This window comes from Miniopterus schreibersii (genome assembly GCF_964146895.1).
Source record: "Miniopterus schreibersii genome assembly, chromosome: 1".
Classification (NCBI taxonomy): Eukaryota; Metazoa; Chordata; class Mammalia; order Chiroptera; family Miniopteridae; genus Miniopterus; species Miniopterus schreibersii.
In genome coordinates this window covers 150,821,907-150,849,022 of record NC_138101.1, presented here as the reverse complement: position 1 = coordinate 150,849,022, position 27,116 = coordinate 150,821,907, and the positions used below count along the sequence as shown (strand labels likewise).

General features: G+C 43.8%; 1 protein-coding gene across 1 annotated transcript in view; it reads left to right on the top strand.

Annotated features, from left to right (window-relative positions):
* Positions 1–8,795: 8,795 nt before the first annotated feature.
* Positions 8,796–27,116, top strand: part of CYP19A1 (cytochrome P450 family 19 subfamily A member 1) — a 31,887-nt gene continuing 13,566 nt past the window's right edge. The window contains exons 1-3 of the mRNA XM_081142302.1: positions 8,796–9,065; positions 14,189–14,339; positions 23,116–23,270. Coding sequence (XP_080998428.1) covers positions 8,921–9,065; positions 14,189–14,339; positions 23,116–23,270 — 451 coding nt within the window. The 5' untranslated portion in view covers positions 8,796–8,920. The remainder of the gene's footprint in view (positions 9,066–14,188; positions 14,340–23,115; positions 23,271–27,116) is intronic.

Sequence of the window (27,116 nt, the reverse complement as noted above, 5' to 3'; positions counted from 1 at the left end):
CAGGCCTAAAAAACTCAGCCGGCTAACCCTGTTCACCTGCCAACATTTACTGAGCATTTACAGGCTCGAGGCGCTCCTGGGAGCCTCCATGGGGGCCACAGAGATAAAGGAGATGTCAGTCTCTGCCTTGGAGGAATCTGTGCTGTGGTGATGATGAAAGATCCCGTTGCAGAAGCAGCTGGGTGTGCTCCCTACAGGGCTGGTTTGTTGTATCCCTTACAAGATGAAAGGGAGCCAAAACAAGGCCTCTTGGGATCTGGGCACGATAAATCTTGGACAACAGGGCTTAGTAGTTGCTCTGGATTTTGCCACAAGAAAGAGGCTCAGTGGCCTCTCTGGCTGGTGGCATCAGGGCTGCCCTAAGAGGCCCTACTTGGAAACCCGTCATTGTTGGGTCCAGCGTCACAGAGTCATATGATTCCATGTGCCATGGAGACCATACACCTGAGGAAGGACAGCAAGCAGCACTGGTGCACAACTCTGAAGCTTTCACTTTAACCCATACCTCAGCATTCTGAGGTAGAATTCACTTCATCTGCCAGGGCTCAGGGAGGCTTGGAAAGTGAATGAGGTCACAGGGCTGGTTAGCCACAGAGCTGAGACTTGAACTCAGGCCCCCAGCCCCATAATCCTGCTCCTGTGATGCTGGCACTTCTGCCTTTTCCCTCAGGTTAAAAGCCAAGATTGGATTGAAAAATCCTTCTACCTTATCTCTTTTGAGGTAAGACAATATGCTAGGTCTTGCAAAATTGAATTGAAAGTGAAGGGATGGGAGCTCTTTCCAAAAGTGGCCAGAGGTGACCTCTGAAAATGTCCCCTCATCACTTGACCCAGAAAACCCCACAAAATCATGCAAATCAAGAGGTTCAAATCTTCATGTTCACGTTAAAGACACCTGTGAAACTGCCCAGGCCAGCAAGGGTACGCATATTCAAAAAGCGTCCAAGTATCTAAGGGTTCGTTTTACAGAGCAAAGTGTGTCATTCAGTCCATTATAATAGTGGAGTTGGTAGATGTGCCCAGGACAAACAGTGGGGTGGTCACAGGGTCGGTGGCCCTAAAAGAGTGCTGAATTTTTGCTGCACTTGCTTAAAAATGCAGAGAGTGATGCTGAACTTAAGGCCTTAGATGTAGATTCTCTGGTCATTAAGCACATCCAGGTGAACAAAGCTCCCAATATGTGGCATGGAAGTTACAGAGCTCATGGGTGGATTAACCCAGACATAAGCTCTCCTTGCCACATTGAGAAGATCCTTCCTGAAAAAGAGCAGGTTGCTCCTAAACCAGAGGAGAAAGTTGCACAGAAGAAAAAGATATCCTAGGAGAAACTGAAGAAACAAAAACTTATGGCCTGGGAGTAAAGTCAACATAACTATTAACTAAAGTAAAAAAATTTTTTTTAAGTGAAGGGGTCGGAAACCTCTTGGAGAAATGACTGTTGCTGCAGGAACGATACCCAGCCTTGCCCTTACTGCCTCCTCCATGAGACAGGCTCAGTGTGGGTGTCAGGCAACTCTTACCGAGCAGTATCTGAGGGCCCCCTGGTAGACCTCTGGTCCCACAATCCCCTGCACCCCCAGCCCTTGTCTCATGGCCGGAAAGGCGCTTAGTGATAAAGGTCTAGAAGGCTTTTCAGGTGGTAAATGTTGACTGTACTTTAAAACAAACTCTCCTTGGAGAGGATATCAAATGCCATTGGGAAGACAATGGATTAGGTATCTTGAGGGTCAAGAAGGCACCCTCAGAGGGGCAAAAATGAAAGCTGAGCTAAAGGGGCAGCTAGGCCTGCTGGTGGTTGGCCAGTAAGCTATTGCAAAGAAAGGAGTTTCCACAAACATGCATTGAAGTCGTGGGACCTCAAAGATGAACACAAAAGCGCCATCCCTGCCTAATGCCTGAGAGCTTTGGGTCTGCAGGCTCATGTGAAATGTGGATTTGGGCAGCTTGTCCGTTTACCTGAGAGAGTAACTTGCCTTTTATGCACTGTCAATAGTCTTCCCTACGTGGTTGAAATGCTGGCGGCTGAGGTCTCCTAGTGGTGCCCTGAAGAAAAGTCCACACTTTTAAGTGGCCACTGAAACAAGATCGTACTTGCCTGGAGCTCATGTGGTTGGTTCATTTTTCCAGGCAGAGAACTATACTATTAGAAGATCTCGAAGCATCTTTCAGCCTCTGATAACCCATGCTTCCTTGGTATAGAAGTTCATGGGCAGCTCTGCCTGTCATCCTAGAGACCTAGTGTATAACACCTTCCTTGGGACTTCTGCATCTCATTTCTGAATGTATCACCTTGCTCATTCAGGGTCCTTAGTAAATGTTTAATGAAACTCTCCACCACTCTGAGTTATAGAGTGACTTAGCAGTGAAAAAACAGAGTATCCCACATCAAACGGAAAGTAAGGAGGGGTATTTATGTCAGGTAAGAGAGGGCTCAGGGGAGGGAGATACAGACCTCTCTCAGGAGATCATGGGGCAGAACCAGCTGAGCTGGGGGGACATGAGAAGAACTCACAGGTAGGATGTCTGTGGGTCAGTGAGGAGTCAGAGTTTGGGTGCGGAGAGCCAAGAAGTAAGGCTTGATGAGGGTGAATTTGGAAGCCAATGGTTACCTGGAGCACAGAAGGGTTTTCAGCAGAGGATTGATGTGATAAAAACTGAGTTAAAAAACTATTTGGCAGTGCTATGCAGAATGAACTGAAAGGGGAAGGCCTGAGAGGAAGGAGATTGGGGAGGTTACAACAGAAAATGAAATCTGGACAAAGGTGGAAACAGTGCAAACTCAGGTAACAGGTTTGCAGTGACCATGTACCAAGGTCTGAATGCTGATCTAGGAGTGGGATACGGGAGTGAAGTGACAGACATGTATCCCTGGCTTTGGAGAACTCAACTTTCAGGAGAGGAAACAGAGATTACTTTTAAGCATTAATGCCCCATTTATACTGTAAGGGATTGGAGGAAACATACAAAAACATATTCAACTCTGAAGGATAAATATAAATGATTTTATTGTCCTGACAACGTCTCTTTAGATAAAACAGTGTGTGTGGCTGATCTTATAAAGTCATTCCAAGTTAGCTTATGGCCTGGCACCAAAGCCTGGCTAGGCAAAGACCGTTGCAGAAAGGACACAACTAGGTCCAAGTGTGCAGCTCCTTGGGTCATGGCAATTGATTCAGATGCTAAGTAAAGGCTGCAGATGGGCTGGGGACTAGATTGGGCCATGAAGAGATGTTTTGTTTGGCATCATGCCTGATACTTTGAGAGGAAGACTATGCTCTATAATGTGCTACAAATCTGTATACTTCATTTGTGTCACCTGTGTAGCCCTTGAGGCTATCAGATCTTGGGACTTCTCAGAGTGGGTTGAGGGTCAACCAAGAATCCCCAATAGATTCTTCACAAAGGCTTTTGAAAACAATTGGGTTGGAGAGTTCAAGTAATTTTTGGCAAGAGTCTAGAAGGCAGATGGGAATTTGCCTTCAACTGACCACTGAGAATATGCTTTGATCATAAACAGAGCAGATGGTAGGGTTAAGGTCCATTATAAAAATTAAGATATGGACCAGGAGTAAAGGAAGTTCAGGAAAGTACCTTGAGTCAAGGAAAGACATTTCTAGGGACTATCCTTAGAACCTTGGGACTGGACACACTTAGGCTGGGGTAAGGAGTATGGGTAGGAAAGTAAGGGGTAAAGGAAGAACAAGATTTTGAAGTTGAACGACTACAAAACTGATGTATGAAAAGGTTGACGTGGGTGAAGGAGGTTAGGGAGTTGATGGATTTGGTTTTAGACGTGTGGAGTGATGGTGAGACATCTAAGTGGTGATGTCCAGTAAGCATTTGGGGCTTCAGATCCAGAGCTAAAGAGAGAGGACAGGGCCAAGAAGGAAACAGTGATGAGAACTGGAGTCAGAAAAAGTTATGAGTTCTCAAAAGAAGCATGGAGCATACAGGGCAAACCACTTAGTCTGGGGGCTGCAGGGGGACTAGGAACAGGTACAGAGGAATAGGACGGAACCATGGGAGGAAAGGAAAAGCCCATCATAGGTAACGACAAACAAACAGGTTCAAGAAGGAGGAAGGGTGGAACGGGTCCAATGCCACAAGGTGAGATCAAGAAGAACAAAGATGAAGGTAAAGAGGTGTGGATTGGGCAGTAGGAAGGTCATATGTAACCTCTGAGAGGCTGGTATCATGAGTGTAGTCGAAGCAAAAGCCAGGAGTTAAAAGGAAATGGTTAGAAAGGAAATGGCAACAGGAAGCATGGGTTATTTGTTGACTCCTTGCTTAAAGCTCTTCAGTGGCTTTTCATCTCTCTTGGGACAAGTTCTAATATCTTTAATGTGCCTACAAAGTTTTGCACAGGTGTCCCCTATTGCTGTCTCCATTCCCCAGTGCACCCCCTCTTCCCCCGACTCTCTGAGCCCCGGGTCACCAGCCTTCTTTCTGTCCTTTGCTGACCCTCCTTTCTGCTTAACATCATGCTAACTCACCCCCACTCTCACCCCTCCAGGCCTCATTCCCACCCAGCAGCCCCTCCCTGGGACAGGACACTCTCTAGCCACAAGCCTTCCTGCCCCCAACGAGAAGTTCTCCCTCACTTGGGGAACTGTTCAACAAGGGTCTATACCTTCCCCTCCAAGACCCTGTCAGCCCCAGATGGCTGAGGTCACATCTGTCTCGCTCCTAACAGCAGCCCCAGGAGGCCTCCTAACAGCAGCCCCAGGAGGCAGCCCTCTGTGGGGGACCCAAATCAGAAGGGGCAGCAGGGAGAACCAAGGTGTCTGCATCTTGTTTCTCTGGGAGTGGGGGCATAAAGGGGGACAAACCAGAGATACTGGAGAGAATGAGAGGGAGGGCAGGCTTGGCACCCGGGGTGGTTGGGTCGTCTCCCTGCTGGACAGGTTGGCCCCATGCTGCAAGGTAGGATTTGGAAGTGCCTGGCCAGGCTGGGCAGCACTTCTGCAAGGTTGGGTCAGGGCTATATTAGGGCACCTGGGAGCCTCTCTTGGCACTGTGGGGCCCATGGTGTGTCCTGATCCCAAGGTCACCGGGACACCCAAGCTCTGCTGTGTCCCTAGGCACCTTTGCAACGCTGAGTGGGGACTCTGGATATAGCACTAGCATTTCCTTCCCTGAGGTTGGTGAGGCATTAAGTGAAGTTGTTAGGCTACCCGCAGCTCCACACTGCACAGGAGCACAGGCCTGGTTCAGCAGGCGGCCAGAGCCCCTACTTGGTGCCAGGCCCCTTGTGGGATGTCCTGGCAATTGGAGAGTAGAGACCATCCTGCAAATGCCTGAAGATCCAGACATTCAAGATGGCCTTTGAAGGCATATGGTACTTAAAGCCATATGTGTGTATATATACATATGTGCATGGGGGTAAGGAGAGAGTATTCCTGGTACCCAAGACATATAAGCAACCTCTATGAAGTTCTAGTACCACCACTCAAAGGCCTCTGTGTAACCTGCCTGTGTGGCCCACCAGAATGTCCTATCAAACAGGAAAACTAATGTACAAGGAGGAGAGAATCTTTTTCTGAGGTCTGAAAAGCTTACTTCTTTAAAGGGAGCCATTCTGAATAGTCTAGAAATGAATATAAATGATTGAAAAGTTCCTGAATATAGGGACCGAATGAATCCCATTATCGGCAACAAGATGGCATGATTAAGAGCATGGGCTCTGGAGACAGACTATATGAACTCCAATCCCAGCTCTGCAACAAACAAGCTGGGTGCCCTAGGGCAAGCTACTTCCCTACACCTCAGTCTCATCATCTGTAAAATGGGGATCCTCATACTTAGCTCTTACAACTGTTGTGAGGATGAATGGCTTAATATTTGTAAAGTGCCTGACATATAGCAAAATGCTTTGTTAGCATTAAAAAAAATTCTTATCCTGCCCTGGGCAGGTAGTTTAGTTGGTTAGAGCATCGTCCTGATAATGCCAAGGTTGTGGGTTCAATCTCCAGTCAGGGCACATACATGAATCAACCAATGAATGCAGAAGTAAGTGGAACAACAAACTGATGTTTCTATTTCTCTCTCTCCTGCCTCTTCCCCCAACCTCCTCTCTAAAAAAATCAATTAAAAAAGATCTTATCCTGTTGGGTCTTTAAATGGTACTTTTGGGGGCATCATGATGACATACTTTTTTTTTAATCCTCACCAAGGATATTTTTCCATTGCTTTTCTGAGAGAGTGGAAGGGACAGAGACAGAGAGAGAGAAACATCGATGTGAGAGAGACATATCGATTGGTTGCCTCCTACGAGCACCCCAACTGGGGCCAGGGATCGAGCCTGCAACCAAGGTACGTGTCCTTGGCCAGACCTTCGGCTGACACTCCAACCACTGAGCCAAACCGGCCAGGGCTTGATGACATAGTTTTAAGGAAGATGAGGAACCAAGCTCCTTAGCCCCACTAAAGATTTAGACATGAAGGCAGTCCTCATTTCACACGACAGTGCAGGATTGTAAAAATGACCACGCAAGCTGAAACTGCCAGAGCAATCTTCAAAATCAAGAGAAAAAATAGGACTGTCCTGTGACCTTTCACATTTGTTGAAACATTAAAAACTCTCACTGTAGGTTTTAAGTGTATAGGAAAATGGAAAAATAGTAAAACTAATATTTAATATACTGTAATTTAAAACATTAGAGACATTGCAATTCTTAGAGCATTTTCTTTTCTTTTTTTAAATATATCTTTATTGATTTCAGAGAGAGGAAAGGAGAGGGAGAGAGAGAGATAGAAACATCAATGATGAGAGAGTCATTGATCGAGCCCACAACCAGGGCATGTGCCCTGACCGGGAATTGAACTCTGATCGCCTGGATCCTAGGTCGACGCTCAACTGCTGAGCCATGCCCGGCTGGGCTCTTAGAGCATTTTCTTTGTTAAAAAAAAAAGTTTTCTGCCAGCATCACTTCCTGTGTGACATCTTCCTCTTTTTTGTCACAATCACTTCCTCCACTGACGCTTTTAACATTGGTTTCGGGTTTCATCAATATGAATAGAGCCCAGCCGGGCGTGGCCAGACGTTGAGCATTGACCTAAGGTCCAGGAGATAGGGGTTCGATTCCCAGTCAGGGCACATGCCCGGGTTGCAGGCTGGATCCCCAGTTCGGGCCTGCAGGGGGCAGCCGATCAGTGACTCTCTCATCGTTGATGTTTCTATCTCTCCCTCCCTCTCCCTTCCTCTCTCTGAAATCAATAAAGATATATTTTAAAAATATATATGAATAGAAACCTCGAGGGTCCTGGTTGTTAGAAATTCTCAAGAGCTTACTCAGAATAATATAAAATTCCACTCTGGAAATTAAAGACCAAAAAACTCAACCTGTCCAAAGCAGCACCTACTCATTAACAAAGGAACCAGATAATAACAGAAACATTGCTAAATTTCAGACTCAACTTTATATACATATACATCAAATACATATACTTTTTTTTTTTTAACTGCCCAATACATGTGCAGGCGTTTTTAGTGCCTTGCACTTAACTGTTAATGATTATTTAAAAGGTGGGAAAATAGAATGAATCAAGCAATTGACTGTAGTTGCCAGAAATGGGCCTCTGGTTGGATGATTAAGATCTCTCATGGGCCTTGGGAGAATTATAAGAACACAGTCTTTAAGAATGCGATGGGAGTTCTGGCTTCTTTCCCCTGAAAAGGGCAGATGAGCAGATAAAACATTTTATGCAGCATTTCAGGGAGTTCACAGAGCCCTTGAAATCCAATTAGAAGCCCTGGCTAAGAATCTAGCACTTTATTACTAGATAAAACCCAGCCAAAATCTGTTTCAGAGGCATTACAAGTCCTGGAAACTTCAGGCACTTTCTAAGGGAAGGTAAATCTTGAAGGAGTCGTCTGACACCGGGAACTGCATTGAATGGTCGCTCTTTCCTCACCATACAAATCTATTCGGTCTAGGTTACCTTCAGCAAACCAGCATCTCTGAAACCCTCTCTTGACAGTGCAGGTATTAGGAAACCTTACGAACCTTCCAGACAGACTCAACATCATGTTGTTGAAGAACAGAGCCAGCAAATCAAACTGAAAAAGCATCTTGCCCAGGAGGCTAGCTGCTGTGAGCAGCGAGGTTGCTGAGTGGCACCTGAGCCCACTGCTGGTGGCACTCTGCTTGGTCTGTCCTTTCTTTTCTTCCCCTTCCCATCCTGCTCTTCCTCCTCTCCTTAGTTCCTCCTCTCCCATTTTCTCCCACTACCTCTGACATTGCCCACCATGGGCACTGCTTAATCCAGCCTGTGATACAAGAGATTTGAAGCCTCACTTGTCCTAAGTGAGTCACATTGAATTCAACAGACAATCTAATGGGGGGCTCTGAGAATGCCTCTCTGATGACCAAGAAACACGTTCTTGCTGAAGAAGCTTATTCTTTGGGGAAAGCAATTTTGAACAAGGAAGGGTGTTGAGGGCTGCTTTAAAAAAACACACATTGATTTGGCTGTGAGGGAAAAAGATTGCCTACACAAAATCTGCTGATGAAGTCACAGAATGACTCCACCTCTGGAAGAAGCTACATTTCCTTGTATTTTGGTAAGAAATTTGGCTCTCAATTGGGAATTCAGTCACTCTACCCACTCAAGGGCAAGATGATAAGGTTCTATCAGACCAAGCGTCTAAATGAACCTGAGACTCTATCAAGGTCAGAAATGCTGCAGGTCAAGCCAAAAGATCCGCCTTGGGCTTGCTTGTTTTGACTTGTACCCACAAGTCGAATTTGTCTTGTCTAAGCGTCCAATCACATTATAAAACAGTGCAGCTCTCCACAGTACAGCATCTTCTAAAGGGACAGGAGTCCTAGATATACCTCTTAGGGGACTCTCTAATTTTTCGGCCCCTTTGATTCCCACAGGACTTTAACTTGCTTCCCTTGGGAAAGAGGAACACAATATGATTTTGGAAATGCTGAACCCAACGCATTATAACATCACCAGCGTGGTGCCAGAAGCTATGCCTGTTGCCACCATGCCAATCCTGCTGCTCACTGGCTTTCTCTTTCTGGTTTGGAATTATGAGGACACATCTTCAATCCCAGGTAAGTCATCATTTAGTTTTGTATCTTAAGAGATTATTTATGTGGGCTTTTGGTCCGTGAGGGTAAGGAAAAGTTGTCAAAGACACAGAGCAAACCTGGGGTGATGGCTGAAACCCACAGCAACATTAGCAAATGAAGACTCAGGTGAAATTTTTTATACCAATCATCTGCACATTTTAAATGAAAGTATTTTTAAAATATCTTAGATAATCCCTTCTACTCTGTACTTAGCTCTGGTAAGGGAGACTTGGCACAAAGCCTTTAAGGTAAGTTTGAGACTGGGAGGAGTGAGATAAAATTCCAGGTGTTTTTTGTTTATTTGTTGGATTCAAATTCATTCTGCTTTTGCTCTCAAGGTGAAAAAATCTCTAGAATGCCTTCTGGACTCCTTCCCTTCTCCTTCCCACTTTGCCTCTTTCATGCCTTCTCCCTGCCTTCTCTTCATCTCATTCTTCATTTTCTTTTATTCTTGGGAGGGGGAGGGGTGAGATGGTGCCCACATAAGGGCTGGATGAGACCTGAGCAGTCGAAGAATGGGGACCACTACAATTCCCTTTGAACATCACACCCTGATAGAATCTTCAACACAATCTGTGAGTTGATCAAAAGTAGAGTATAACATAATTATCCAGATAAATCCAATAGAAACCCCCACCACTCACCCACTATCATATTAATTCAGAATTAACCAGAAATATCAGACTAGCTCTTTAGTTTTCAGTGAACATTCCTCATGGCAGGCATCTGTCCCCAACCCCATATGCTACATGGCAGGTAAGGCTATATTTCAGGAGCATAGTCAGTACACACTTCCAAGCATGGGGGGGCCTCATCACAGAGTATGGGGCCGGTGCACAGTGCCCTGTGTCTGGATTCTTTAAGAATTTCCAGAGAACTGCCTGTCTATCTAATTCAGCCTGGTAGTTTAGGTTACTTTTGATGACCAATTTAACAGAACATTTAATTAATTTTGTTCTCTACTCCCTAATGGGGTCTGAGAGAAGATTCTCCATGGTCTTTAACTTGAAATCCTTTCTCACTGAATTTCTTCTTCCCCAGTGGGCTCCCAGGTCAGGCTCCATCAATAGTGGAGTTGAGGTGGGTGCATTTTAAACAAGACTCCCTCCCCCTGAGATGTTCAGGCTGCATGTGGTGGTAGAACTCCCTTGGGCCCTTGAGTGAGGAGGTCAGTCTAGGGGGCAAGCATGAGAACTGGCACCCCTGAAGCTCTGGATCAGGAGCCTAGGTGGCAGCTCATTCTGTCCCCCACCATGAGCCGGGGACACCATGCTATCACACACTGATAGGTCATGTAGTACTGTGGTTCTCAGCCACATCTGAGGTGGGGCTCCCATGCTGATATTTTAAAAAATTTCCCCAAGTGATTTTTCATGAACAGCCAAGGTTGAGAGCCACAGATATGAGCCCAACACCTTCATTTGACAGAAGGGGAAACTGAGCCCCAGAGAGGCGATTTGCCTTGCCCAGCAAATTGTTTTGACAAGTAGGAGAAACCATGAAGCTCAAACTCCCCATTTTCCCGGTGAGAGGTTACAGTACAGAGAAGGGAAATGGCCTGTCAGGTCTCCAGCTGGAGGAAAAATGAAAGCACTTGTGTGTAGGGCAACCAGAAGTCCTACATTCCATGTGGATGATCATGTTGCTGGTCAGGAAGTTTCTAGTTCTGGGCTTTCCCTTTGAACACATGAGGTCCGATCAGAATCCTCTAGTGGCACAGACTCTGAGATCCCATGTTCCTGGGTAGGGAAGGAAAAGTGAGGAAATTGGCCTTGTTGGGGTAGTTCTTGCTGACCAATACTTCTCAACTCCTTGGGCCAGTTCCTTCAAATCACTGGCTCTCTGGGTTCTCGATTTTACAGGTTAGGGGAAGTTCAGGGGCAGGGAAAGCCAAAGGGGCTTAAGAAGATATAATGATTCGAAGCCCTTACGTTTAAGTTACAGTTTACAACAAAGCAACTTCACACTTATTTTCTCTTGTGATCCTCATGGCACTCTGATGGAGTGGGTGTGTTTCTGCCTATTTTGCAGGTAAAGAAACTGAAACTGAAAGAGAGTAGATATTGCATGGCTAGTAAGTAATTAAACTTGGACTCAAATCTAAATTTCTTTGACCCACGTGTACTGAGAGGCTCTGCTTTATCAGGCTCTGGGAAGTGAGGGAGACAGGCGGGCAGAGATGACACACACAGGCAGGTGAGCTATGAGAGTCTGGGTGAGGAAAGGGCCCTTCCTACTTAGAGGATTTAGAAGCTTCAGTTCTGGGAAAATGCCCCAAGTTCACCAATCTCTGTGCAGGATTCAGTTACCTGGCACCTGGCAGCTCTCCCTTCCCCCCAAACTCACAGCATCCCCAAACTTGCACATGGGTCTCCTCCTCCAGAGCCTCTCTCTGCTCTGGGCGCCACATCTCCATGGGGGGACAGGGGAAAGTGCATAGCAACACATTCTCTTTTTTCCCCTTATGAAAATATTTTACAGAATAGTGCACAAATAAATATGTCATCACAGTCCAGGACAAAAAATAGGATAGGATGTTAGCAGAGTCCCAAAAATGTCCCTTGTGCCTTTTCAATCACACCCTCTCCCTCGCCCTGAGGTAAACATAATTCTGTTAGGTGACAATCACTCCCTGCTTTTTTACAGTTTTACCACCTAATTTCACATCCCCAAACAATGTAGTTTAATACTGCCTAGCTTTAAAGGTTTCAGCAATCGAATCCTACATTATTTGCTCTTCTCTCTTGCTACTTTTGCTCAATTTTATCCTTGTAAGATTCATCCCCGTGGTGGCCTGCAGCTGTAGTTCACACGATATGCAGTTACACGAACATCTCATGGTTCAATTACTGTTTCTTCTGTTGAAAGGTGTTTGGGGCTATTGAGAATAGTGCTGCTATGAACATTCATGTGTGCGGGTTTCTCTAGGGTGTATACTTAGTGTGAAATGCATTTCACACAACAGCTTCATGATTAGATAGCAGGCAAGAGGTCCCAGTTGTTGTCTTCACAAAGGCTGTCTCTCTACAAAATTGCAGTCAAGCATTTACTGCTCCTGCAATTGCTGCATGCCTAGAGAGGCATCCCCAAACCCGGGAAGCAGAGAGCAGCTAATATGTGGCTGCAACCAAAAATATTTCCCTAATATTCTACTGAAGTTTCTCCCCTCCTGGAGCTTTCTTCTCTCCAGCTGGAAGGGGTAAAATATGAGTGTAAATGAAAGGATCATATTGTGTTATAACTGTTTGATTTTGCAATTTTTTGTTGTCTTTGTTTCCCATGAGCCTGGGGTATTAAGTAAGCAAATGTTGAATAAATCTACTCTCAAATAGCCAGCTGTTTGACCTCATTTGGAATAAATGTAACAGATACAATGATACCTTTTCATTTTTATCGAAATGTAAATACAATCTAAAATACTCTAAAAAAGAATGACATGTAAAAGTTTATTCTTTATATTATACACACATCTAATTAATTTTTAAAATTCACTCAGAACACATTTATTGATCATCTACAATGTTTCAGCTGTGACCACCCAGTATTTTGTTATTATACATATTTCAACTGATAGCACATTAGCATGTCTCATATTTTAAGGAAACACATATTCAATCAAACCTGCTTATTTAAATTTTTTTAAGAACTTAATGAAATTATTTTATATAAAGTCAGTCATCTACTTATAATAATAGTGTTATTAGGACAAAGGATTAAGAACCTTTTGAAAATATTTTCCTCCCATAGATATGAACAAAGTCCTTCGCATTAAAGGAAAAAAGTGAATAGTCTTGTCCACATTATGCAATTATTGCATAGTTTAGGACTAAACCTTGTTTGCCAAATTTGGAACTAAACATCTAACTTACATGATTCAAGAAAAAGCTTAGATTATCTTGATTATTATTACACAACCATTGCCCATAAAGTGAGAGTTCTACCTCACACAGTTGTGCATGTTTTGGCTTTTTAACTAGTTCACCAACAGAATGGATTTAAAGGAGAAAGATTTAGAAAAGCTACTACTTTATAAATAAGTTCCTAACATCATTCCAAAATGCCTTTGTCTAACTTTTTACCACCACTGATAAAATCAAGCTACCAAGTTTGGTCTCTGATATAAGCAACAGAAAATTCCATAGCTGTTCACGGAATTCCTGTCTTCAAAATTCTGCTTTTGTCAGTCCCGGCCGGGTAGCTCTGTTGGCTGGAGCATGGTTCTGACACACCAAGGTTGCGGGTTTGATCCCTGGTCAGGGCACATACAGGAACCAGCCAATGGATGCATAAATACGCGGAACAACACATCAATCTCTGTCTCTTTCTCCTTTCCTCTCTCTCTAAAAATCAATCAATTAATTAAAAAATATTCTGCCTTAGTCTACATAAGCCAGGATGAAAGTGGCTGAGTGAAACCACATCGCAGCACTGAAACTCTGCTCTAAAAACTGATCAGACTCACTGCCTAATTCAAGTCTTAGCTTTATTTTGCCTAATGAGATTTAGCTTAAGATTCTTTTCTTAAACTCAGTCCTTTTTGAAGAAGAGGGGAAAATAGAAAAGAAAAGCATATTCTCTGTTTGAAAATTATCTTTGCAGATCATGTTTTTCTTACTTTAACAGGTTACATCAAAACTACAACCTAATTCCAACCCACCCATTAGGTCAACTGGGGGATTTAAACCAAAAATTTTCAGACAAAGCTAGGCAGCCAGACAGATCTGTCAGCTTGTCACCTTTCCTTTCCTGGTTTCTGTGCTTGTAACTAGATGGACTGATTAACTTGTATTTGATCTCATTAACACCATTTAACAGGGCAGGAAGATAGACACATACCCTGGCTCGTTCTGAATGAAATGATTGAGGCCAAATGGAGTTGGTAAGGTGTGGACAGTGAATTACTTTTTATTCCTGGAGGGGGAAAGAGCTTCTAGCTAAGCTTATTGGTTTATTTTTAAATTTGTTTTTGTTTAGTGCTTCACAGGTATACATCAGAAGATGTGAAAAAACACTTAGGTATAAAAGAATTAAGAACATCCGTAACATAAAGCAGCTGCTCTTTCTGGTGTTACTGGAATGCTGACTGTCCTTGCTGGTGTTCCTAGGTCCCGGCTATTGCATGGGAATTGGGCCCCTCATCTCACACTTCAGGTTCCTGTGGATGGGGATTGGCAGTGCCTGCAACTACTACAACAAGATGTATGGGGAGTTCATGAGAGTCTGGGTGTGTGGAGAGGAAACACTCATTATCAGCAAGTAAGTCTCTTAATAATCAGAGACCTGTATTTTTTAAATTTATCTTTATTGTTGAAAGTATTACAGCTATCCCCCTTTCCCCCCCAACTGATCCCCTCCACCCCACATCTGAGCCCCCACCTCCCCCCAGGCCCTCCCCACACTATTGTTTGTGCCCGTGGGTTATATCATATATGCCCAGTTTAAAAGTCAAAGCTGGGGGTTTTCCTACTCAAAAACAAACTTATTTTGATATCTTACCATCTTTGTTCCTAAGGCTATTTTTTACTACTTCAGTGAAGTGAGATATTCCTAGGTAACACCCCAACCCCATAAACGAGTGGGACAAGGGCTTTGCCTGAGGCAGAGGTGCACAGATAAAGAACTCTGGAAAGCCTGGAAAGGTTCCAACCCCTCTAATCAGCGAATGCAGAGAATCTAGATGGTTTGGTTTCGACAAAACATACTTCAGAGCAGGCATTATCCTTCCTGCTTTCCTAGGCGTGCCTGAGACAAAAATCTGACTGTACCAGTTTGCTAATGTGCCGCTAATGCCAGGCTACTGGGCACCTCTAGAAGGGTAGACAACAGAGACGCTAATGCCAGGCCACTGGGCACCTCTAGAAGGGTAGACAACAGAGAAAGACGCCATCCACATGACATTGTCTTAGCTATGACTGCATGCCAGTGTCCTCGCTGCGTGATCTTAAACAAAGCAGGGGCACGACCGTCTATTCGAAGAAATGATGCCCCTCACTGTTGTATTTTCCAGATAACTTAAGCAGATTGAATTCACTCCAGATTTAATCAAATATGCACTGATCGTATAGTAGTAGCCTTGTGAAATACTAGTTTTCTTATTTAGTAATCATAGAAAATGCAGAATTTCAGAGAGAGCATATTTGACTAGACTTTCAGCTATCTTTACTAGATTTTTGGCAACTTTGCCAACACTGTCTCATTAATGAATTTTTATATTTATAATTTCTAATGAGGCTTTACCCACAAACTAAGGTGACCAGGGTGGCTTACTGATTTATTAGCATTATTTGTTTAGATATGTAGACTATTGCCCAGAGTAAAGTGAAGCACTTCTGGAAACTATGTTGATTTTTTTCAGGCCAAGATTACAGACATCATTTTCATAAAATAGCATGGTATCCTCAAAACCCAATTCCCTGAACTATCCCGTAGTTATATTTGAACAATCTAACACCTCACTTTTTGCCTGGGTTTTTTCTGTTCCTTCATTTTGGTGGTGTTGTGCTTTTAAGGCAGACCAACCTTATACAGCTAAGTGTAAAGAGCTTCAGATAGAAATGTCGTTTCATTAGGTTCACTGTGAAAGGACTCTAAAGCAGTGGTTTTCAAAGTGTGGTCCCTCGACCAGTAGCACCAACATACCTGGGACTTATTAGAAATGCAATTCTTGGGCCCCACCCTGACCCACTAAATAAGAACATCTCCGTGTTTTCACAAGCCCTCCAGGTGATTTTGAGGCACACTCAAGTTTGAGAACCGCACTCTCACGGCTGGACATAATTACTCTAGGATTTCACTTTTCTTGGGCTATTGAACTCTGGTCAGCCAAATGGAAGTGAACTTGCTATGTTCTCATTTTAAAAATCAATGCTTTACTCACTTTTGCAACTGACTGCAGTCTCAGAATGTCCTGGGACTGATGACATTTGGGCTTGGGGGACTGGAACATTTACTCCTGCTCCTTCATCCCCCGGCACAGCAAGTTGCCTTCCAGCCCTCACGTCAGCTTCTGCCTTCCTTGTCACTTATTTCCCCCAGCAGACAGGTGAAGTGACCCATAGGATATTTATGCAAAAAGTTACTGCCTGCAGCTCAGGATCTGGAGCAGTGTTTCTCACACAGGCTGCACGCTGAAGTACTCAAAGAGCTTTAAAAACCCCAATGCCAGGCATCAGCACTGTTTAGAGCTCTCCGGGTGATTCCAATGTGCTGAGGAGCTAGAGAGAGGAGAGAAGGCAAGAAGCTTCCAGAGCAGGGGGCCTTTCCCTGGGGCCAGGGGAAGCAGCCAAGCAGAGTGGGAGCGGTTTTGTCTTATTGTGCTAGCCTTAGGTCTAGCTCAGGTAGTGGTCATGTAAGACTAGAAATGAAGAAGGACGCATGTGAGAAAGGATCTGGGGACCAGAATAAAAATCACTCTCAGATCCTAGATGCTTAGATCACCAGATAAATTCCCTGGAAGCCCAAAGCCAGTTCCTGAAGTGGGACCCTCATTACAGGGAGGAGTGGGTGGCATCCTGCCATCTGCTGTCTTAATTAGGAAAGTCACCTTAGCTACCTGACCAAGTCAGGCGCTGATTCACGCTGGAGACGTGGACACAACCCATCCTGCCCTCCCCTCAGCTCTCCCAGTTCTTTCATTGTCCTGTCCTCACAGGCTTTTCACTGGTTGGAGTCTTTGTGTTCTTTTTAATTGCCTCTGAGCCGCTCAGTTTTGTTAAGGGCCGAGCCCCCCCACAGGACTAGGACATGTTTGTCCCTTCCTCCTTTCCTTGCCTGTTCTTCAGGTCCCTTCCAGAACTACCTGTACCTCTTGAAAAGGCCCCATTGGACCTCAGAAAGCTTTTTATTTTTATATGAATAGTTTGCCAGATCTTTCTTCTTTTGAAAAGTTTGAGATCTGTAGTCATTATAACTGTGTGGAGATTATGGCCCAACTTTTCTAACCACTTTAGTCCCGAAGTGGTGAGGACTGCAGAACTTCGGGGCGGGGTGGGGGCTGGGCAGGCATGAGTGCCGCTGGGATGTGGCCTGCGCACCCAGGCTTTGGGGGAAGGTCCATCTAATCATCTGTAGGTAAAGTATGCACAATTCCCCAAGCAGATAGGTGCTAAATTAACGAGGGTCTACAGAAGCTGTGCATGACACTGTATGTCGTGTATATATTATTTTTTGTCATGAATACAAAAAAAAGAATTATGAATAGCATCCATAAAGCAGAATTTGCAACTGACATGCTAATTAGGGTCATATTTGCATATATGTTAGCAATTAACATACCAATTAGGGTTACAGTAGTACATGTTCTAATATGTATAAATTTATAGGAAATTTATTCATTTATTCTTTAAACATATTTGTTGAGAATATGATCCTAACTTATAATTATTATTGTCCCTCCATTTATTCATTAAATAAGTATTTACTGAGAACTTACTATGTACCCTGGGTATCATAAACAAATCAGCCAAAATCTCTACTGCCATAGAGAAATATAGTTATATTGTTAATGTACCAATAATAAACAAGTAAAATGTAAAGTATATCAGTAGGGTGACTGACTGTCTCAGTTTGCCTGGCACTATCGGGTTTCCCAGGATGTGGGGCTTTTATTGCTGAAACTGGGACAATCCCAGGCAAACCAGGATGGTTGCTCACAAAATTATCAGGTATATATGTGCTACACAGAAAAGTAAAGTAGGGAAGGGAAATGGGGAGGGCCTGTTGCAGGGATGGGAGCACAATTGTAAATTGGTGGTCAAGGCAGGCCTCATTGAGAAGACAGCATTTAAATAAAGACCTAAAAGAAGTGAGGGACAAAGCCATGCAGAAACCTAGAGGAAAAACATCCCAGACAAAAGGAACAGCAAATGCAAAGGCACTGAGGTGGGAGCCTGTCTGAAACATTTGAGGAACAACAAGGATACCAGCGTGGCTAGTGGAAGAGTAGTGGAGACAGGGTTACAGAGGGAATAGGAAACCCATCTTGTTGGGCATTGAAGGCCATTGTAATAACTCTGGCCTTTACCCTGAGATGGAAACCATTAAGAAATTTAAGCAGAAGAGTGACATATCTGACTCATTCATGTTTCAGCAGAATCATTCTGGCTTCTCTGTTAGGAAAGGGGACAAGGGATGGGTATAAAGCGAGAAGTTAGTCAAAAAATGATGGCGTCTGGTCCAGGTGAGGGCAGTAGGGTGATGCGACAATGAGGTAAAATTCTGGGTGTATTTTGAAGGCAAAGCCAATAGGTCCTAGCAGACTGGATACTGGGTGTGAGAGTCAAGGTGATGCCACAGTTTTTGCCTGAACACCTGGAAGAAGGAAGATGCTGAGTTACGTGAGACAGGTGGAACAAGTTTGGGATGGGGAGAAACCAGGATTGATTCCATTTCAGACATTTTGACTTGACAGGTCTAGCAGACATCTGAGTGGGATGTTGAAAAGCAAGGTCTGAGCCTTAAACTGTCAACAAAACTTCACCATCACCAATCCAAAGCCAACAGGTGTGGTGCGGTACAAGGAGTGTGGTAAAAGGAGTAACTTTATTGAGATAATCAGTTTGCAAACCAGGGCAAGGCAGCCTCCAATGGAAACTGAAAGTGCACTCATCCAAGACAAAGGGGAGGCCCACTTATCTAAATAAAGTGCTCACCCTGATCCCTGATTGATCCATTTTATGCAAATGAGAAATCCAAATTAGCATTGTTTGATTGGTCCAAATAGCACTGTTCTTATTGGTTGCAATAGCACATCCTGATTGGTCTTATGGAGCCGTTTTCATTGGTTGGTAAAGATGCAAATGAGGATTTAAAGATCTAAAGGAAGTGAGGGAGAAAGCCATGCAGCTCTGATTGGACAGGGCAGGTCTCAGTTCAAAATATGATTCCCGTAACCCCTTTATAAGGTTGGCTCAGTGAGCAGGAACACAGTGGAGGGGGCTTGGCACTGTCTGTGGCTTTTCCCTGATATGCAGTGTGCATGTAACAATGGCTGCTAGACTCTATGAATTTGGGCCCAGTTAACCACAAGGAGTCCTTCTTGGCAGATATATTCCTTCTTGAGGTCCACAAGATCCTCTACCGTAGTCAGAAAGTAGCAAAGGAGCTAGATAGAGAAAGGGAAACCAGGAGAGGATGGTGGTCGGTCGGAAAGCCAGGTGACAAATACATATCAGGGAAGAGGGAAGTGTTAACGATGCCATGTGAATACAGAGATCTGAGTGTTGCATCTAGCAATAGGGAGGTCACGGGTAACCTTGACAAGAGCATGGTGGGGACACGAGAGTGGTAGAGGCAAAAGTCTGACTGGAGTAGAGAATGGGGGTAGAAGAATTGGAGGCAGCGGGTGTAAATAGCTTTTCCAAGCAGCTTTCCATAAAGTAGGAATTTCATCCACAGTAATAGGAGGGAAGGTTTAGTATATTGGTACAGATCCTGGTGGTTAGAGCTTGCAAAGATTCTAGTTGCTTCTGTTTTCTCAGTAAAACTGGCAATAAAGTCTTTAAGTGAGACTGAGGGGGAGGAAGTGGAACATTTGAAGAGAGAGGAGGCAGGATATAACAGAAGAGTGAGTGAATGGGCTAGGGAAATGTAGTAGACTTGCCAGCCACACAAAGGGCTCACTTAAATGTAACTGAGACCTGTCAGCCGGTGTGTGTGTATGTGTGTGAGAGGGTGGGTGGGGGGCAGGGTTGGGGGGTGTTCCCAGCCCTATTCGACTACCAGGTGCAAGCACAGAGTAAGCTAAGAATTGGATTTAGCCAGGGCTGAGGTTTTACCAGACAACTATGACAAAGTAAGGAGAGGGTGAAGGGAGTTGAGTATGCATGGAAGAGAGTGACTTTAATGATTGACAATAAAATATTTTTTCAAACTTTCTATTGAGAAAATGTTCAAATGAACAGGACAGTTAAAAGAGCAGTCCTCCTATTCCCCCCAACATTGATCTTTTGAAGAGACCAGGACAGTTGTCTTGTAGGCTGGCTGCCACACATTCTGAATTTCTCACATTGTTTCATTATGGTGTCATTTCACATATTTCTCTATTCCCTGTATTTCCTATAAATTGAAAATTAGGTCTAAAGGCTTAATTAGATTCATGTTAAACATTTTTGTAATAATACTTCCTTGGTAGTACAGGCACTTCATACTGCTTCCCATCAAGAGACAAGGAGCCTGGCTGGTGTGACTCAGTGGTTGAGCATCGACTTATGAACCAGAAGGTCATGGTTCCATTCTCAGTCAGGGCACATGCCCAGGTTGTGGGCTCGATCCCCAGCAGGGAGGCATGCAGGGGGCAGCCCATCAGTGACTCTCATCATTGATGTTTCTACCTCTCTCCCTCTCCCTTCCTCTCTCTGAAATCAATAAAAAACATATTTTTTAAAAGAGACAAGGAAAGGTTGTCCCACTATTAATGATACTAAATTTGATCACTTGGTTAGGGTGGTTACAATCAGTTCCCTCTTGCAGTGACCCCGGTATTTAAGCTGGGTAAGTGAGGACTTTAGAAGGGCAAAAGACAGCAAAAAGGTGACAGGGTTGATGGAGCATAAACCTCAAGCACAGACAGGCAAGTATTCCTAAATGTTGGGGGACCAATTATTCCATTAACTGTCGCCTCCTTATTTCTAGTGTTCATCACTCTTAAGCCTGGCCACAGACCTTAGAGTCCTTTAAACTCAGAACACTTACCACTTAGGAACTTATTTCCTGGCTCCTTTCCATTTTAAATAGACAATAGGTTTGCTATCTCTGGAGCTATCTTTTGACTTTAGTTATGTTTAAAGAAGAAAAATCACTCCAGTTACCAGACAACTAACACTACCCACTATCCCTTCTGAGCCTGAGGACTCCCTCAGTCTCTCATGATGAGAAAAATCCTCCCTCTCCCAAGCTGTCAGCACAGCATCTCCCCCAGCTGGTGTCCCAGTGTGTGCACAGGTGGGCGAGGTCCCTACGCGCTCCTGGGCGCCTGGAGAGCTCTGGGCTGGGTCCCTGGTTCTTCACCAGCCTTCTCGTAGTGGCTGTCCCGGTTTCCCGGGTTAGATAAAGCCAGCCTGCTCCTGACCAAAGGCCTGGCTGAAATTGCTCTGCCTGCCGCAAATTGCTCTGCCTGCCGCTCATGCTTGGCTTGCTGTGCCTCTCGCTTCTGTCTTGACAGCTTTGTCCTTTGCCAAGGCTGAGCCTCTGACTCCGAATAACTGAGGTGTGGGTGCCCCCTAAAGGACACATTGACTTCAAAAGTTAGGTCTTGATTAACTAACATTTCGTGGGGTTTAAGTTCGAGGCTTCTCGTTCTCTTTTTAAAATTGACTAGCAATACCTCAAACGGCCGGACAGGCCAGCGTGGTTGATGCAGTTCACAAAGCTCAGGGGTCGGAGCAGAAAAATAGTGTTCTGCTCGTCTCTAAGCACTAAACATTTTTAGATAGAAATCTGTGAATAAAGAGGGTACAAAGTATTACTTTCTGCCTTAATTACAGAATGAGGTAGGGGAAGGTAAGGGAAGCTAGAGGCCTGAAATCTGGTAAGAATTTCAGTCTTCTCTATAGCATGATTCTTCTACACGGGACAAAACTGCAGCTGTTTGTCAGTCAAATTAATTCCCTGGAATATAAATAGAAGCATCTGGATTTTTGTTTCTGTTTTTGTTTCTAGGACGAAGGAAACTTGTCCAAATCTCAGGATCATTTGATGAATGTTATCTGGACTCAAATCAAGAGAACATTTTACTTAATACAGAGTGTTTTGATTTGAACATAAGATTTTTTCCCCCCATAAATAATTTATGCATGTAATAATTCTGTTTTCATTTTCTGGCCCTGCCATTATTTCAGGGGCTTTCTTTTGAAGTTTAAATAGGACTGTGGAATCCATCACAAATGTGAGGGTCTGGCTAATAGTTAGCCCACAGCCTAATCCCCTCAGCCAGCACAGAGCTCTTTTGGCCCAATGTCTTCCATGAGAATGTGTTTTTCCCAGGCATTAACAAAACAACCTCATTAAGGCAAAGTCATCCTTTTAGGAGCCAAGTGACAACTTTGACAGGGAGGAACAAGTGTTAAGACCGCCACTCCAAGCCCAGGGTAAGGACTGGGCTGCGCAAAAACTAGTTGCATGGACCACAGCAGCCACGCCCCATCTCTGAGGGTTATATGTTCAGAAAACCCCCATAGTAAGAGAATTTACAGTTGAAAAATAAAATCTCAGTGGAGAAGCAAGGAGGAAGAACCAAAGTTGCAGTGAACACCTAAAAACTTGAATAAACATTCAGTTCACCAAAATAAAAATAAAAATAAAAATAACAGCAGTATCTAAAATGACAATAGCACCGATGATATTTTATGCTTCTTGAATTTGCACTATTGGGCACCGCACGTTTACTTTGCATTTTCTATCATTTGCACACCAGAAAATACCCAGGTTTTTGCTCTTTTGGAATAGCAAAGAGATGTTTATAAATATGTTGCTTTCTTGCAATAATGTGCATATTTTCTTCCTATTGCTCTGCTCAAATGTGTAGTCCCTTTCCAATGTTAAGATCTGTCTCTGAACTCCACTCTGGTCTCAAAAACATGGGATAACTTATAATCTCAGGTGGAAAAAAGCTCTGGGGGATCAATTTTAACTCACCTGGCAGACCTGTGCGGTTTAGTTCTCAAGCCCCAAAGTCAAGAGCTGTATCTCTTCAGCTCTGCCTGTGGCAGATCCCCATCAGGGCACACACATGGGCAACTTGGATACATGGCTTGGCTCCCGTCCTGTCCACACAACTGAAACACAGACTAATGGCAGTTTGCCCTGCCTCAGCTATCTTCACCTCTCCCATAGTTGCACTGCAGAAAACCACTACTCTTTCTCTGCTAACCACTCTGCCCCTTTTTATTTTCATTTATTTATTGACTTATTTTTTTAATCCTCACCTGAGAATACGCCTTCATTGATTCGCTAAGAGAGCCACGTGTAGTCAAAGTCATCACCAGGAGTTCTCCTGACCCTTAAGAAGTAACACCACAACTTGCTTTCTCTGCAGGTCCTCAAGTATGTTCCACGTAATGAAGCACAATCACTACATCTCCCGATTCGGCAGCAAACTTGGGCTGCAGTGCATCGGCATGCACGAGAATGGCATCATATTTAACAATAATCCAGACCTCTGGAAAGTTGTTCGGCCTTTCTTCACAAAAGGTAATCCTGGCTGCCTCCTGCTCTTATCTATGAATGTGCCTCTTTTGGGAATCTTTCTTAAATTCTGCTGCTTCACAGTTTTGAAATAATGACGTGAACTAACATGTATTATACATTTAGTGTATAGTAGGCACTGTTCCAAACATGTGATATTTTAATCCCATAGCAACCCCAGGTGGTAAAATACTCTAATCACCTACAGTTTACAAATGAGAAAGGTGAGGCATAAGGAGGTTAAGTAACTTGCCCATGATCCCAACACCAGGAGACAGCCCCAGAGCCCACGTTTTTAACCACCACCACGTCTGTCCCTCCTGTTAAGACACAAAGCAGTTTTATGAATGTGAAGAAGAGATGGAGCTCTAAACTTAGGATTATTTCAATTAGGAATTGAGTGTCTCTGCCATATGTTTGATTTAAACAGCAAGGTGTTTGCTGAATCACTGACTTATATCCCAGATGTTTTAACAGAAAGCAAGTTGTGAATAAAATTAGAGAATTTTAGAACTGGGAAGGACTCTATATGTTGCCTCATCCAGCCTCTGAGTTTTATAGTTGAGTTTCACAGTCTGTGATTTTTGTCCAACATAGTGAGTAATGGATGAACAGAGACCAGATCCCAAGCCTCCTTATCTAGTGAGTTCCCTTTTTACCATATCCTGCTGGACATGAAGCTGTTGGGGGATATACATGATCAGGCTTTGACATTAACACCAAGGAACATAGTCATGCCTTGGAAATGTTGTCAGTGGTGGGAACTGGAGCTGGATGGATTTTAGGACTGACCATGCACAATCAACATTCTTTCCTCCAGTCAGCCTTGTAGGGAACCTAGATGCCTCCTGCGTGGCTGCTGAGACAGGGAAAAGCTATGCCTGTTCCCCCTGGGTGCTGATTCCCCTCTACAGAGTTGCCCATCACCAAGACTTGGCACAACTCTATTGTAGACTGTTGTATTAGTTTCCTCTTGCTGCTGTAACAGATTGCTACAAACTTTGTGGCTTAACACAACATGTTATTTTATGGTTCTGTATGTCAAGTCTGACATGGGTCTCACTGGGCTCAAACCAAGGTGTTGACTGGGCTGTGTTTCTTTCTGGAGGCTCCAGGGGAGAATCTGTTTCCTTATGTTTTCCAGCCTCAGAGGCCACCCACATTCCTTGGCCTGTGGCCCCTTCCTCTGTCTTCAAAGCCAGCAATAGTGGGTTGAGTCCTTTTCATATCACATCTCTCTGACCATCCCTCTGTTATCATATCTCTTTCAAACTCTGACCTAAGCTGAGAAAGGTTCTTTGCTTTTAAGGACTTACGTGATTAGGTGGGCCCACCCAGAGAATCCATAATATACTCCCCCTCTCACGGTCCTTAATTTTAATGATATGTGCCAAGTCCCTTTTTCCATGTAAGGTACCATATTAATAGGTTCTAGGGATTAGGGTCTGGACAACTTTAGGGGACTATCATTCTGCCTACTATTCGTCTTGGGGCAGATAAATTTTCTTATGCCTGACAAAATTGCAGAATAGGTTAATGAAAAGAGTACAGGATTAAGATTACAGGTTGTGGATTTGATTCCCAAAGATCCTATAGAAATGTAAGTTTTATTTTACTTTGTCATTTGGCCCAGGTGTATTAGAAATATGTGAACTAGTATTTAGGAGCTGTTAACTATCATGTACCATTATTCTCTATTCTGATATGTGAGAATTAATAGAATCTCTAAACTCATCCATCTGTTTAACAAACTACTCTCTTCTCATCATTAAACTAGGTGCCCAGAACACAATAAGAAATACGATATGGTCTCTGCCTTCAAGGAATTTATAATGCGGGAGGGAGCAGAGTGGCAGATCAGTACCTCAGACACCATCCTCAGTGATGTGTTATAGTCGAGATGTGTGCAGAAAGTACACAGCACAGACCAATGGGCCACCTAAAGCACACTGAGAAAAGTGTATGCTTATAATGAGTTTTCAGAGAAGGTAAAAGCTGCCTAAATTTAAAAAGTGTGATCCTTATTACATTCCACAGGAGGAAAGAACAGGATACTCCAAGTCAGAAAAGGACAGGCTAGCATGCCCTGTCCAGGGAGCTGTCAGTAGGCCCTTGGACCTTGCATGGGTACATGCCTGCACATATCCATGCAAGTGGGGCCAAGGGGAAGGCAGGGCCAGCCACCAAAGACTCCTGTGCTAAGTAAGGTTAAGGGGCTGAGCTAATCTCAGAAGCTACAGGGAAATCATTCAAGATTTTAAGCAGGAGGTCATGAACATATTTGTGTTTTAGAAAATCTTCTCTGGTAGCAGAGTGAATGATTAATTGGAAGGAAGCATGACCGTGAGCAGTGAGAACAATTAAGAGCTACAGCAGTGACGCAGGGTGGATGGAGGGGAGGGCACCTACATAGATGTTAAAAGGAGAATCGGTCCTGCTCTGCCTCACCTTTCCCTTCCCCCTCTTCTTCCTTCTCAGGCATGCATCTCCTAAACTCTAAGGGTCCCCATGAGATTTGCAACCAGGGAAGCAATGGGCAGCAGCAACTCTTCCCAGGCTAACTCCCTGAACCTATCTCTAAGGCCCCCTTTCCTCAGCCCCACCTAGGCTCATTTCTTTCCTATGACATTCCTAGAGAGCCAAGAGCGCCCTGCCTAGGCTCTCTCCTGTTGCTTCTTCTATCCTAAGCCTTTCCTTGTTTCACTGTCCCTAGGTTTAGTAAACATACTCTCAATATCGAAGAAAGAAAGAAAGAAAGAAAGAAAGAAAGAAAGAAAGAAAGAAAGAAAGAAAGAAAGAAAGAAAGAGAGAGAGAGAGAGAGAGAGAGAGAGAGAGAGAAAGAAAGAAAGAAAGAAAGGAAGGAAGGAAGGAAGGAAGGAAGGAAGGAAGGAAGGAAGGAAGGAAGGAAGGAAGGAAGGAAGGAAGGAAGAATCCACAGTACTAAGAGATTAATAAAAAGTCTTTGTGGTTTTTAGATTAGCCATATATATACGGAAGGTCAGATTTTCTAATGAAAACATTACAAAACTATTCCAAATTAAATGCCAAAAATAGAGGGCTAATTGTTTATTGAAAATTCACTGCTGTGTGTGACATTTTAATTTATTTATTTTAACCCTCATCTGAGGATATTTTTTTCTGTTGCTTTTCAGAGAGAGAGAGAGAAAGAGAAACATTGATGTGGGAGAGACACATTGATTGGTTGCCTCCCGCACTCGCCCTGACCAGGGCTGGGCTTCAAGCCTGCAACTGAGGTACGTGCCTTGGTCATAATCGAACCCAGGGCTCTTCAGTCCACAGGCTGATCTCTAACACTGAGCCAAACTGGCTAGGGCTGTGTGTGACGTTTTTAGTAACCAATGAGAGCCCAAAGCACTCCTTGATGAATTTTTTTTCTAGAGTTAGGCTCCTTGTTGGTTTTTCTGATATAGTAGAAAGTCTGGAATAGATTTTGGTATCTAAAGTAGTAATATTAATGAAGATATTGACTCACTGGGTGTGTCTGGAGAAATAGTTAAAGTTCAGCTTAGGCCAGGACCCATCCTGGGAGGAATGAAATGAGAGGGCCAAGAAATAGCCTGTGTTTCCTGAAACTGCCAAGAGAGTTGTCTATATGGATGGTTACTTGCTCAATTACTGATTACTTGCTCAAATTATTTTTAGAACTGGGTAAAGTTCAGTTCTTTTAAGCAGATTGTAAAAATTAAAATCATATCTACCTCATACCACTACCTGTAAGCAATTACATTTTGTTTATATGTTTGAAATTTGGCTTCAAGCTCTTGGACATAAAGGCAAATCACACGGCCTGGGAGAAAACCACCAGTGATGTTCAAAACCAACCCTTACAC